The sequence below is a fragment of the Cervus canadensis genome, chromosome 9 (assembly GCF_019320065.1).
Source record: "Cervus canadensis isolate Bull #8, Minnesota chromosome 9, ASM1932006v1, whole genome shotgun sequence".
Lineage (NCBI taxonomy): Eukaryota > Metazoa > Chordata > Mammalia > Artiodactyla > Cervidae > Cervus > Cervus canadensis.
Genome location: NC_057394.1, coordinates 771,721 through 785,394, shown reverse-complemented (window position 1 = coordinate 785,394; position 13,674 = coordinate 771,721). Strand labels below are relative to the sequence as shown.

Below are 13,674 nucleotides of genomic sequence, written 5' to 3'. Positions count from 1 at the left end.
CCGGGAGCACCACTCACCTGCAGAACCCAAGCTGCACTTTAACGAGCTCCCCCAGGCCCCCCTCCCTGGGGAGGCCCGGCGGGGGCGGGGGTGTGCCTCATTCTAGGTCTGCTTCCTGAGGACCTGAGGGGTTGCCCCGGGAGGTCTTGGTGGTCCCAGCCCCCAGGCCCCCCCTGCCGCCCGCCGCCCGCGTGCCTGCCTGCCTGCCTGCAGGCTTAGGAGCTGCTGAGCCCGGGGCCCCCCGCAGGGAGGGCTGGGACGTGCGGCAGGGAGGGAGCCGGCCCCCGGGGAGCCCCAGCACCACCCCGCCGAGCGCAGTTTACCGGCCGCGAGCAGAACAGACAGGCGGACCGCGGCCACCGGGAAGAGCGGGGTCCTCGTCCCGCGGGTGGGCGGCCGGGATGGAGCCCAGCCTCCTCCCTCTGTGCGGCTGGCGCGGGCGTGCCGGGCAGCGGGGTGCTGCCTCCTGACGCAGCCGGCGGCAGCAGCATGACCCTGAGCCTCCTCTCCCTGCTGTCTCGGGACCTGTCCGCGCTCTGGCTGCTCCTGAAGACCCGCACAGGTGGGCTGGCCGCGGGTGTGCGTGAGGGCGGGGGCCCCGGGCCTGCACGCGGGACCTGCTCGGGAGCCCAGGCGGGCGGCGAGCTGGCAGGGGGCCTCCGGGGCGGGCGGGCCAGCCCCCTTCCCGCCTGTCCCCGTCCTCTCCCTCGTCCTGAGCAGCGCCTGCCGGGCACCGGGGCGCAGTCTCCGCTCAGCCTGGAAGCTCCTTTGTTCCGGGTCCCAGGGACGTTGTGGGTGGGGGTCTCCGTGCCCGCAGGGGCAGGACCAGGAGGGTCCGGCAGGGGGGCGTCGCAGGGGGCGGTCTGGGGCTGGCGCCCCTGTACCTGCCCGGCCTGGGGAGAGTCGCACCCGTGGTGACCGAGAACAAAGAGGGGGCCGTGCCGACGCGCCCGGGTTTCCGGTCGCGTTTCAGGGATGGAAGGTGCTGCTTTGGAGGGCTTTGTTGTGAGCTCATCTTCCACTGGGTATTTCTGCTGAGGATTGAGGAACAATTCGTTAAATAGGTCTTTTGTAAATTGTGTGAATCAGCCACACCCTCGCCTTTGGTGTCTGAAGTTTCCAGTTTCATAAAGAGGAGACTGCGTGTGTGAATTTACTGGTGGATGAGGTTCGGAGGGTGAGTGCTGGGGGGGGCCAGGGCAGAAACCTCAGTCATCACGTTTACACCCGGATCACAGGGCTCGTCCTGGGGAGAGAGTGTGCGGCGTCAGGATGACAAGGCTGGAATCTCGGAAGGAAGGCTTCTCGGGCTCGGCTTCGAGGTCTCCCCCAGGCGCAGCGAGCTCCCTGCCAGCTGCTGGGCCTTCCCTCACGCCCACATGGTTTCACTGCCGGGGACCCAAGGTCTGGAGGGCTTCGCCCCATCTCTGGAAACAATCTGTTTTCCCACCAGAGAAAGTGTCCATCCCTTTTCTCAGAGTCGCGGGCACCTGTGCTGTGAGCCCCCCCTCGATGAGGTCCTTCCCTGCCGTGGACCCGATGCCGACTTCCACTCACGCCTGCTGTTTGCAGACAGGTCACCCGCGTCCCCTCCTCTGTCTGTCTGTGCTGGTCCCTCTGTCTCTCCGTGTCTTTCTCACCTGTCTCTGTCTTTCCGTCTCCAGTGTGTGCTGGCCCAGGGGCTCGGGCTGGTGGGCGTGTGTTTGAATTGCGGCCTCCACTCATCAGGCAGATCCCAGAGGCCCGGGTGCCTGGAGAAGGATGGAACGCGTCTGCGAGGACCTAGCCTCAGGCCCGGGGTGGAGGCGGGCGTTGGGCCACGGCAGGGGCAGTGAGGGCCCAGGAGAGGGGCCTGGCCCGGCCGGCTCGTGCGGGCCTAGGGCTCTGCCCGCGGTGACTCTGATCGCGGGCCCCTGCGCGTGGTGCCCTGCCTGGCGGGCTGGCAGGGCTTGGGAGCTGCACCCACTGCAGGCTCGCCGCGGGCCGGGTGGGAGCGGGGTCCCCAGCAGAGCCATGTTCGTTGGTGATAAAAGGTCCGCAGAGACCTGGCACCCAGACTCCGCGCGGAGCCCACACCAGAGGCCCCAGGCCGCCCTGGGCCTCCCTTCCCTCCATGCCTGGCCTGCCCGCTGCCTGGCTCCTTGCTGGGTGGGTACACGTCTGGTGGGTGTGTGTGAACCACCCCCGTCCCTCCCACCCAGGCTGGGCACTCAGAGTCACTGGGCAGAGTGCCGTGTGTTTAAACTGCCCCCAACAGGGCCACCAGGCCTCCTGCTGGGCCATCCCCCCTCCCCAGGTCTGGACCTGCTTCATCAGGACCCTTCCCCAGGGAGGCCTCGCCGGGGAGGCCCAGGCCCTCCATCGGAGCCCTGCAGTCAGGGCCTGCCTGCTGCTCACGTGTCCCCTCTGGCCGTGGCCAGGTGGGCAGGACCTGCCCCAGGCACACTCCCTCAGAGCCCAGGCACCTCGTGGTTGGAGCTCCCAAAGCCTCTCCGTGGCCTCCATCGACCCCGCTATCTGTCCGTGAGAATAAGTTCAGTGCTGGATGTGCTGCTTCATCCAAAGATGCGTGTTTCCTGAACTGTGCCCAGCAGGCCCTTGGCCCTTCAAGGCTCCCCTGCCCCCCTTGCTCAGGTGGGCGGCAGCGTGGACACTCCGCCCCCCCCACCCCGAAGCCTCGCCGGCTTCTCTGCCACACGCAGCTTCTTCAGGGCCCGCAGGGCCCGCGGCCTGCTTCCCAGTTGCTCCGGGCACTGACTTTTGAATCCTCGTTGGTCCCCGCCCTTCGGTTTTCAAACCCGCACGTGCTTGCCCTTCCCTGAGGATGAGTTTGGTCGAGCATCTCATACAGGGCCTTTTATTTTAAAATGCGTGAGGATTCACCTTCTGAGATCAGGAAATCGAGAGAATGTTGGTGAACTGAGCTAATGATAGGAGTTTGGTCGAGCATATTCTCATACGGGGCTTTTTATTTAAAATATGTAACGATTCACTTCCTGAGATCAGGAAATCAGGATAATGTTGGTGACCTGAGTTAATGATGCATTGTACATGATGGGAACTATTTGTGCCTAATCCAGTGACAAGTAACTCCTTAAAAGCACCCCAGGTGGGCTGTGAGAGCAGATTCAGCCCCAGTGGCTGTAGGCGTCCAGCATCCCTGAGGGTTAGCCCCAGAGCCACAGACCAGACCACAGGTCGCCACGAAGACTTCTCCTGCCGGACCGGACACTTGGGGAGCTGACCTGACCCACCCTGGCCAAGGGCCAGGCCAGAGCTGTTCGAAGCCCCAGGCGTGCTCCTCCCCTTTGTGGCCTCTGCACATGCTCTGCTCCGGCTTGGAGATTCCCTGGTGGGGGGGGCGGGGGTTGGGTCCTGGTGAGCTGGGACTCCCGAGTGAGCGGGTGGAGGCCCCCGCGGACTCTCCACCTTGAACTCTGAAAGGGCATCACGGGTGTATTTTGATAGAAAACAAACGGAAGCCTTGGGTGTGGACGTTCAGCCAGATGTAAACAGGGAAGGGAATGAGCTTGTGACGGACTTAGTGGACTTCGCAGCCCAGGGCCTCCCGCCAGCAGCAGACCCCGTCTCAGGAGCCCCGCTCAGCCTCCTGTCTCCTCGCGGTGAGGCCCAAGGTCACCCACGAGGCAGGAACCAGCCCCCGAACCCGAACACCAGGCTCCTGCTGGATCTGTGGGCCCCTTTGACCCCGGCCACCACCACCTGGGGTGGTTTCCAGGGCTCCCAGGGTCCACTCTGCGCCCTGCCAGCCCTGCCCCATGTGTGCCCCCTGCCCAAGGTGGGGCTGGCAAACACAGCTACTCAGAGGCCGCCCGCGACGCGTTACGAAATCCTCGTCCTAAAGAGAGAGTCCGGGAGTCAGTTTGCCAGAGGAAGGAAGTTTGCTGCCAGAGTCTGATTGTGTTAAGATGAAGCAGCATAAAGATGAAAGGGTGCCCCACCCCAACGACTCTCTGATGCTGCCCAGACCAAGCAGGACTCGGGGGACAGCTCTGTGGGCAGAGATTCCAGCGGGGGAGTTGGGCCAGGGGGTCCTTCCCCTTTGTCCTCGTGTACAGCTGAGCTGGGTGTCCGGACGGCTGAGCCGTGAGCTCAGCGAGAGGCCGTTCCCACTGGCCCCTGACCGGGCAGCGGGCTCTGTGCCCCGCGGTGCTCCTCCCGACGCCCCCCTGCACCCCTCCCGCCTCGAACGGCCCTGTGACGGGTCACAGCCTGAGTTTCCGTGCACGTCTGGGCCACGGGAAGGCCGGGCTCGGTGGTTAACTGTGAGGCGCTGTCCACACACAGAGTGGGTCTGTGGAGGAGCCGGGCATCCCCTGACCCTGACCCTGAGCTGGCGGGCAGGCCGACCCCACGTCCCGCCCAGACCACAGAAGGGGCAGGCGGGCACCTCACTTCCTTCTCAACCAGCTGCGGCCCCTCGAGTGCAGAATAAAGGAGCGTGTGTCTCACCCCCTAGTGCCCACCGTCCACGGGGGACCACGTGACACACACCGTGGGCCTTGATGGTGGCTGGAAACTGCTCTCTGAGGGGCAGCCAGCGGCCATCGAACATGCAGGAGTTGTGTCTGTTTGTCTGAATGGACCATGCAGGCCACCCTGCTTTGAAACCTGCACCACTGCCCTGGGGAATGTCTCTGGCCTCGAGGAGCCCAGGGTCCACGCTCGACAGACAGTGTGGGCAGCGTGAAACCTGGCCTCCCAGCCTCCGTGCAGCTGCGTGTCTGTCACACCCAACGCGTGTTCCAAACAAATGCGGTGTGATGGCCGTGACCCACCGCGTCTGGAATTGGAAACATTTCACGTTCTCTTGGCGCGATCGTTTCCAGCTGTTTTTGTCCCACAAAAGAAGCTGTGCTGAGAGGTTTCCGTGCGCAGGGAGGCTGCATCGCCCCGAGCTGCCGTGGGCTGACTGCTGGAGCCCCGGCCCTGAGTGTGATGGGCGGGGACCCCCGCTCAGTCCCAGACCTGGAGTGCTGCCCGCTCTGCGGGGGGCACGGACCCGCCCCCTCCTCGTCTGCACCAGGCAGAGTCACAAGGCAGCCGGTGTGGGGGCAGGTCCACAGACAACAGCCGGGTTCCAGGACTCGCCCTGCGTCTAACACACCACCTGCTCCCGTGTGCCTGTCTGCAGAATGGAGGCTTGGACACGCAGAGGGCGGAGGGCATTTTGCTACCTCCACTGAGCTCTCGCCAAGGTCTCCGTGGCCCAAATCTCCAGCCTGGGAGGGGCCTGTGTCTTAAGCCATTTGCCAGTGACCAGCATGAGTCGTGAGTGTCTGTAGAGAAATCTCCAGGACACCCAGGTTTGCAGACACAAGACACGGGGTGTCAGTCATGCGGTACCAGCCAGGCAGCGCTAAGATGCAGGTCCCGCGGGCCCAGCTCCCTGGCCCTGTGGCCGCCCACCGACGCCCCAGCACCTCACACACCCCTGTCCGTGTCTGTGTTCTCAGGAGTCTTGCTAATCCTTTGTTTCTGGTCGATGACTCCAGGCTGTGGCTGGGTCGCTGCCGGCCCTGGTCTAGGACTTGCGGGCGTCAGCGTCAGGCTGGGGACGGGCTCAGAGCCCTGCTCAGGGTCAGTGTCTGGCAGGGGTGAGGCGCCAGGTGTGTGTGTGGACCCACTGCAGTGGCCAGGTTTCCATTCTGACCAGTGAGTCATTGCGTAGACGGCAGGTGAGGGCCCCGGGGATGGCCTGGGCCACTTCCAGGACATGGCTGTGCGCTTGCGGAGCAAAGCGGCCTGCTCCCTGAGCAGCTGTCCCAGGCCCTGCTCTGCACCCCGGGTCTCCCTTCTGCCTGCCTGCCCCTCTCTGTCCGTTCCTCTCTCTGTCCATCCCTGCGCCTTTCTGCGTGCCTCTGACACACACCACACGTTAAATATTGATGACTCACTCCGCGCACAGCTCTCTGTGTGCTGAGAAACAAGGGTTTCTGTACAGGAAAGCGGAGCCCCCTTGCCGGGCCCGCGAGCGCTGGTCCCCTCGGTGTCAGCGGTGGGGCTGACCCAGCCGAGGCGCGAGGGGGCTGTCCCCGATGACTGCGTGTCCGTCTGCTCTGTCCTCCCGCAGATGAGATCATGCACCACGACATCAGCCCGCTCTGCGCCGCCGACATCCGGGACCAGCTGCAGAAGCGCTTCGCTTACCTCTCGGGTGAGTGCCAGGCCGGAAGGGGTGGAGCGCGGCTCAGGGGCGGGGCGGGGTTCAGGGGCGGGGCGGGGTGTAGTGGGCGTGGCTCGTGGGTGGGACTGGGTTGGTGGGCGGGGCTGGGTGCAGGGGCGGGGCTCTGGGGTGTGGGCGGGGAGCAGGAACATGGGCGGGACTAACAGTGGGGCGGGGCTAAGGGGCGTGGGGTGTGGGCGGGGCTCGGGGCAAGGGCGGGGCTCAGGGGGCGGGGCGGGGAGTGGGGGCGCGCGTGGTGGGGTGCGGGGGCTCTGTGATCCCGCCGGGCGGGGTGCAGGGGAGACGGGGCTCTGTGGCCCCGTGGTGGGATCTGGGGCCACCCGCCCCTGAGGCCCCAGGGGTGCCGACCGCTGTCCTCCCCACTCCCCAGGCGGGCGGGGCCAGGACGGCAGCCCAGTCATCACCTTTCCCGACTACCCGGCCTTTGGCGACGTCCCGGACCAGGACTTTCAGAATGTCATGACCTACCTCACCAGCATCCCCAGGTGCGCGAGGGCCCCGATCCCTCATCCTAGGGGTGCAGAGACTCCTCCACGGTCAGGGGGCCAAGGGTGGATGCAGGGCTGCCCCGGTGCCCACCTTGGACGCGTGAGGCGTGGACCTCCACCCCTGGCCAACCCGCTGGGCCGCAGGGAGTGGCCTGGCGGCGGATGCTTCTCTTTTTTGAAGTGCCCGAGGGGGACGTGAGTGCAGGGCAAGATCGCCCCAGGGGTGTGGTCAGCATGCCCCCTCGGCCAGGTTCCTGGTCACAGCGCGATGAGCTGTTCTAATCTAGGAGGCCGGCCGGACAGCAGGTTTGACCTCCAGGACCCGGTCAGCATTGGCCCCTCACCGCCCAGCGTGGGGTGGGGGTGTTAGGATGGAAGAACCCTTCCGCAGGCCGTGGGGGGTGAGGGTCACTTGGCAGAAGGACCTAGATGGCACCACGGGGTGGGGTGGAGGTCTGTGGTCCCTGTCGCTTCCTTCTGTGGACCTGACTTGCTGGGCCAGGCTCCAAGCAGCCGAGCTGAGGTGGGTGGTCCAGCCACTGTCCTGGGAGTGACTGGCCTTCCTTAGGGCCCTCGGGCAGGCCGTGAGGGACTTCATGGAGGCCGGCGATCCTGCGTCTCGTTTACTTTCCCCTTGGATTTCCAGCCAGGAAGGCAGGCGTTGCTCCCATCCCGTGGACGAGGGCCCTGGGCCTCAGAGGACGTTGCTTGAGTGGGTTCAAGGGTCTGGAGAGGACAGGAGATGGCGCTGCCCTTGTGGAGTGGCACCGAAGGGTGTTTGGTGTGGGGATCCGGGACGGTGGGTCTGGCTTTTGGTTTCCTAGCAGGGGGACATGGAAAAGCCACCTGGCCCGGGGGTGGGACGCCGGGGACAGGCCAGTGGGAGGAAGGGCGGCTACGCTGGTTTCAGGGAGCCCAGGGGTTTAAAAGCGAGACGGCCGGCTGTGGACCGCTGACCGTGGGCCCAGTGGTCTCGCTGGTCCTCTGGAGGGCAGGCTTCTAGCCAACTTGGCCAGCTCTTCTCCATGATGTCCCCAGGGCTGATGGCTCCATGTCCAGGAGGGGCATCACAGGGGCCAAGGGCCACGCCCCTCCTGTGCTCCCCCGTGCCCCTCGTCCCCTGTGAACCAGGCCCGTCCCAGGTTAGGCAGTGGAGCCCACAGCACAGTAAGGTCCGTGTGGACGCTGCCCAGGGAGGGTCTGAGTCCCTGTTCCAGAAGCGGCCCCCGGCCAAGGCGGTGGTGGGCCCTGGACTGCACGTCTGGCAGGCAGCCATCTGCAGTGACCTCTCCGTGTGGGCTGAGCCAGGGGCCACACGGGGCTTCTGTGGTCTCCCACTGCCCGCTTGAGATGGTTCTCTGGGGCGGCCTTCCCCGCCGTTGCGGGAATCTCAGGTTTCAGGTCACTCCCAGGATTGGAAAGGGCAGAGGTCCCTTTCTCTCTGGCGGGGAGGGGGTGAGCCTTCTCTGGGCACGGCAGGCTGACCCCCCGCCCCTCTTGGTCTCCCCTCCCTGGGTCACCACCCCCGTGGGTGCTGCTGACCCTCAGGCCTCCCGGCCTCGGGGCCCTTGCTCTCGCGCCCTCGGCCCAGGTGCCTCCTTCTCGCATGGGGGCCCCCTCCTCTGGGGGGCTTTCTGTCACGCTCACCAGCCCCAGGCCCCTGGCGGCCCATCCCCTTCGCGGATGCACCTGGACGGTCCCCGTTCATGGCACTTGGCGTGGGTCTGTGTCTGCCCTGCACGCGGGTCAGACAGTGGCTCCTCGCTGAGCGTTTGCCGTACAGACAGGCTTTGTTCAGACAGAGTGAGATCAGCTTAGGTCTGGGGGTTGGGGGCCCCCCGTCCCTCACCCCAGCACCCCTGCCGCCCCTTCAGAGGGACCAGCCCCTTTGTCTCTCCCCCTTTTAAACGGTTCTCACCCCAGCCGGGCGGAGCCTCCCACCCCTGATCTCCAAGGTTGCCCACACAGTCCCTGCGAGATCCGTGAGCAGGGCACACGCTTCCCGTTGAAGCCGAGGAGGGACCCTGTGTGACTGCGTCCCTGGGGGGCCGCGGTGTGTGGACGTGGGTGCGGCGCAGACCCGCGGCTCCGTCTCCAGGCGGACGTGTGTATCGTGATGGTCACGCGTGTTCCGTTCACGTCTCTTCTTCTGGGTGGAGGGTGTAGCGGGGGGATCCGGCGGACCTGATGCCCTTCCACCCGGAGTGAAACCCCACGTTGGGACTGGCTCGTCTTTCCTCAGTTGCGTGAAGGGCTAGCGGGGGAGGGGCCGCCCGACAGGCCGTCCAGGAGGCGGGGGAGCCCTGCTCACCCCGACCCGGCCCGCCCCCCAGTGCTGTCAGGGGCGGTTCCTGGGGGCGCGGTGGGGATCGGCCCTGAGTGAGGGAAGCCGAAGTGCTGCCGCCCGTCAGCTCAAACGCAGCTGCGTTTCTGGAAGCTTCGGTGCACCTTTAGAGGTGGGGAGACACTCGGTGTCCGTGGGTAAGGCAGGGCAGGGGCGCTGCCCGTGGGGCCTCCGCGTGGGACCCGGTGTGGGGCGGTGCCACCTGGCGGCTGTGGCCGGTACTGCGGGCCCAAGTCTCCTAAACCAGGGAGTCCGGAAGTCGGGCAGGGGGCCCGGACTCCAGGCAGGCGGGGCAGGGGGCATTCTGCGACCAGGCGGGCTCTACAGTCCACACAGGTCCAGTGGACGAGCCCCCGGCTTCCCAGACGCTGACTCCTCCGGTCACCAAACAAGCTTCCCTTGGTCCTCTGAAGCCTTTCTCCCCTGTTGTCTGTCATCTCACATGGGGGCAGGAGGGCCAGTTCAGGCCGCTGTATCTGGTTCACGGTCGCGGGTCATTCCAAAAGTCTTGGCTGCCGCGCAGGCCTCGCCCGGACGCAGCACACATGAGAACAGGAAGCCTGTTCCTGGTCTCCTGGAAAACGCCCCTTACCCCTCCCTCCCTCCTTGCGGCAAAAGCTGACCCCCTCCCAGTGAAAGTGGCCACCGGAGGTCTCCCTGTGGGCACAGGTGCACACCCGTGCAGACACACACAGGCACACACGTGCACGCTCACACGCAGGGTCACGGTGTTGCCAACACTGAGACAGCAGGCTTCTGGCTTTTCTCTGAAGGACCCATTTAGCCACCCTGCAGGATCCTTGGGGGCCTCCCGCACCTGCCCGCTGCGTTTGGAAGATAACACCTAAGGGTCACCTTCCCTCACACGTGCTTCCTCTCCCCAGCCCAGAGACCATAGGCCTGGGTCCCAGATGACTTGAGGCTGATAAGGACGCGGACTTTCTGTGAACCCAGCTCAGATCGCCCCACTGCTGCAGACAGAGGAGCCTCTCCCAGGTGGTTTTCGTGGTGGGCCACGTTCACCCTGAGGAGAGGTGCACACACACAAGTCACCCCCACACAGGCGTGAGTGTGCTCACCACACATGTACACACAGGTACAGGCGTACACACACTTGCCACACGTGTGTACACATGTGTACAGGGGTGCGTGCACTCACCACATGTGTGTACGCACAGGCGTACATGTGCTCACCACATGTGTGCACAGATACAAGTGTACACACTCACCACGTGTGTGTACAGTCAGGTACAGGGGTGCATGCATGCACCACATGTGTACACACAGGCGAACGTGTGCTCACCACACATGTACACATAGGTACAGGTGTACCTATACTCACCACACGTGTACATACAGGTGTGTGTGCACTCACCACAAGTGCACACAGGCATGCATCACACACCACACACATGCATGCATAGGAGGGAGTGTATACTGCACACCTGTGCGCACACACCACACACAAGCATACAGACCACACATGTGCACACGTGTCCCCACATGCAGTTTGTGTGGGCTGCATGGCAGACAAATGCAGGGCACTTGTGAAAGGAGCAGGGTTTAAGTGCTGTTCTTAAGCTGCAGCCCCACGTTTGGGCCACGCCTCATGCAGAGTCTTCCAGCCAGGCTGCCCCCCGCCCCATCAAGCTCACTCAGCTTTAGATTGTCTGTCCTTCAGCCCCTGGCAGCACCTCACTTCTTGCTGTGGCTGTGACGGCCACCTGAATTTTTGGTTGACTTTTGCACATAAAGACAGAAAATGTGTGAACATGTCCCGAACACCCCAGACGTCTGTGGACAGGCAGTAGCTCTCACCCTCCCCACAGGAAACCACAGGGAGCGTCCAGCCACATCCCTGTGCAAGGCTCCCCAAAGCAGACTGCACACGCGTGTCGTCCCAGCCCCTTCCTGTTGTCGGCCTGCGACGGGCACCCTGCCTTCCTTCCGCGGCTGCCTCTGGTGTGGATGGACGGGCATTGATCTCCAGCCGGGCCGCCTCGGCTTCCTGCCGTCAGCGGCCTTGCTCCGCGTCTGGCGGGCGGGGTGCTCTGCTGTAGCGGCCCTCAGGCCCTAGGGCTCATGTAAGAAGCAAGTGAAGGCCATTCTCACTGCCGTCCGTGGCCGGCCTCAGCCCGTTGGTCCGTGTATATGAAGCTCAAGGTCCCCTCCCCACGGGGCGACCTCTCCCCACAGGTTCTGTCTCTCCGCCCTCCCAATCTCGTTCTCCTGGGGAGCCAGAGGCCACCCATCTCAGAAAAAGTCTGCTTTCTTCTTTGTCATCTTTTTTCTGTCAGTGCCATCCAACATCATTTAATTTGAAAAATTAAAGTTAAATAAACATAAAAGTTTAGTTCCCAGGGGCCGGGGGCTGCCGTATCAGGCAGTCCAAGCGTGGGCTGTCCCCACCCGGGGGACATGCAGCTGTGATGTGCTGGTGTCCGGCTCAGAGCGGCCGGCCCTGCCCTTCCCCTGCGGGAGGAGGACGAGACCCTCCCGGGAGGAGGGGGCTCGCCCTGCACTGCCGTGAGGGGTGTGGGAGCCCCTCCCTGGGGAGCCCAGGCTGACCCACCAGCCTGTGCTCACGGCGGGGCTGTGTGCCCAGAGGCCGCCTCTGCTGGGGTTTCAGCTCCGGGAGGAGGGAGGCGCCTGAGTAGCTCCAGTGAGGACCGCGGCCGGGCCGGGCCCAGGACCCACTCGGAGGGCGCGGGCAGACGGGGCCACCCCGACCTGGAGCCTGCACATGAAACAGGTAACACGGGCCCCAGAGGGTCCTCACGGGAGTCTGGCTTCCTGAAGGGTGCCGGGCTCACGCCCTCGGGGTGCAGTCACTCCGGTTACAAAGCGGTGGCCGGCTCTGTGTGCGTTTCACGTAGTTATGGAATCTGTGTGCTGGGTGGGGTTTCTCCCCCACCTGGTGGCCCAGTCAGTAAAGAATCTGCCTGCTGTGCAGGAGACGCAGGTTTGATCCCGGGGTCAGGAAGACCCCCTGGAGCAGGAAATGGCAGCCCACTCCAGGATTCTTGCCTGGAGATGCCCGTGGACAGAGGAGCCTGGCGGGCTGCAGTCCACAGGGTCGCAGAGTCAGACACGACTAAGCACGAAGCACGGTGCCCACTGGGCATGGGGGGGGCGGCCGTCTGCTCGCCCGGGATGCCTGCCTCGCCCTGCTGGGCCCGGTGGGCCTGACCCAGACGGGCGCGGAGCCTGAGGGCAGACGCCGTGCTGTCAGCGCATGGGGAGCTTTGTGAAAGGTCCGAGGCTTTTCTTGCCGTTGAGCTCTGACGAGCTGACTAGCGCAAAGAGACCGTGCTGCACGTCTGGTGCGTAACGGGGCAGCTTTGAGTCCCGAGGACAGAGGAGAGGCGGCCGCAACCAAGGCTGGGCCTGAGCGCTCGGCCCTGCCCCACGTCCCCGCACTCAGACCTGGCGGGCGGGCCCCAGGCCAGTGCACAGGCCCAGCCACGTCTCTGTGACGTTCGCAGCCTCCCAGACCACGTCCAAGGATGGGGTGGAGAGAGAGACGGGCAAAGCAGTGTGGCCGGGGGAGGGGGGCCTGCGAGTAGGACTGTGCCTGGCCCCCCATCCCCTCCCCCTCCCCCCTGCCTGGCCCCCCCATCCCCTCCCCCCACCCCCCACCTGGCCCCTCATCCCCTCCCCCTACCTGGCCCCCCATCCCCTCCCCCCTCACCCTGTGCCTGGCCCCCCATCCCCTCATCCCCACCCCCTGCCTGGCCCTCCATCCCCTCCCCCCTCCCCCCTGCCTGGCCCCCATCCCCTCTCCCCATCCCCCACCTGGCCCGTCATCCCCACCCCCCACCTGACCCCCCATCCCCTCCCCCTTCACCCCCTGCCTGGCCCCCCATCCCTCCCCCTCCCCCCCCTGCCTGGCCCCCATCCCCCCCCCCACCCCCACTGGCCCCTCATCCCCACCCCTGCCTGGCCCCCCATCCCCTCCCCCCTCCCCCCCTGCCTGGCCCCCCATCCCCACCCCCCGTCTGGTCCACCCATCCCCATCCCCACCCCTCCTCTTCGCCTGGCCCCACTCCCACCTGGACCCCCCACCCCAGCCTGGCCCAGCCCCCAGGGCCCCACTAGGAGGTCAGACCTTCCCTCCCACGGACCCTGGGGACCCACTTCCCCAACGCCTGTCCACACCTGCCAGGCCTGATCTGGGACCGACGCCAGCCTGCCCACATCTCCTCCCGCAAGAGCCCGCTAGGCCCCTGGCCCCGCTGCTGGGCTTGCTCCCCGACTCCAGCGCCAGGCCGAGCGGGCCCCAGTGCACGTGTCCCCAAGAACACTGACCGTCCCCTGGGTCAAGGCCCTTGCCCCCCGTGAGCCCTGTGGGCAGGGGTGAGGCTAGCCTGGGCCCGGAGTCCCCGAGACCCTGCCCAGCCCTTCTCTGTGATGTGTCGGGTGTAAGAACAGGAGCTGGGCGTGGAGATGCGGGGACCTCAGGCCTGGTCTCCAGGCCCCCCGAGGAGTTAGCAGGCCTGGGGTGTTAGAGGGGACACCGGTGCACGCGTGGCTCCCGGAACCAGACTCTGCGAGAGCTCTGTGCCTGTTGGACTGTTTGGGCCAAAAGTGACTCATCAGCCTCACTCGGCGGCCCCTCCAGGCAGCCCTCGGGG

General features: G+C 65.5%; 1 protein-coding gene across 15 annotated transcripts in view; it reads left to right on the top strand.

Annotated features, from left to right (window-relative positions):
• Window positions 1-13,674, top strand: part of MCF2L (MCF.2 cell line derived transforming sequence like) — an 89,868-nt gene that overhangs the window by 44,320 nt on the left and 31,874 nt on the right. For 12 of the 15 annotated variants that reach the window (XM_043477880.1, XM_043477879.1, XM_043477888.1 and 9 more), the window contains 2 exons: window positions 6,095-6,178; window positions 6,579-6,693. In XM_043477880.1, coding sequence (XP_043333815.1) covers window positions 6,095-6,178; window positions 6,579-6,693 — 199 coding nt within the window. Of the gene's footprint in view, window positions 1-357; window positions 563-6,094; window positions 6,179-6,578; window positions 6,694-13,674 lie in introns of those variants that run through there. The other 3 variants (XM_043477884.1, XM_043477887.1, XM_043477890.1) reach the window with 3 other exon arrangements.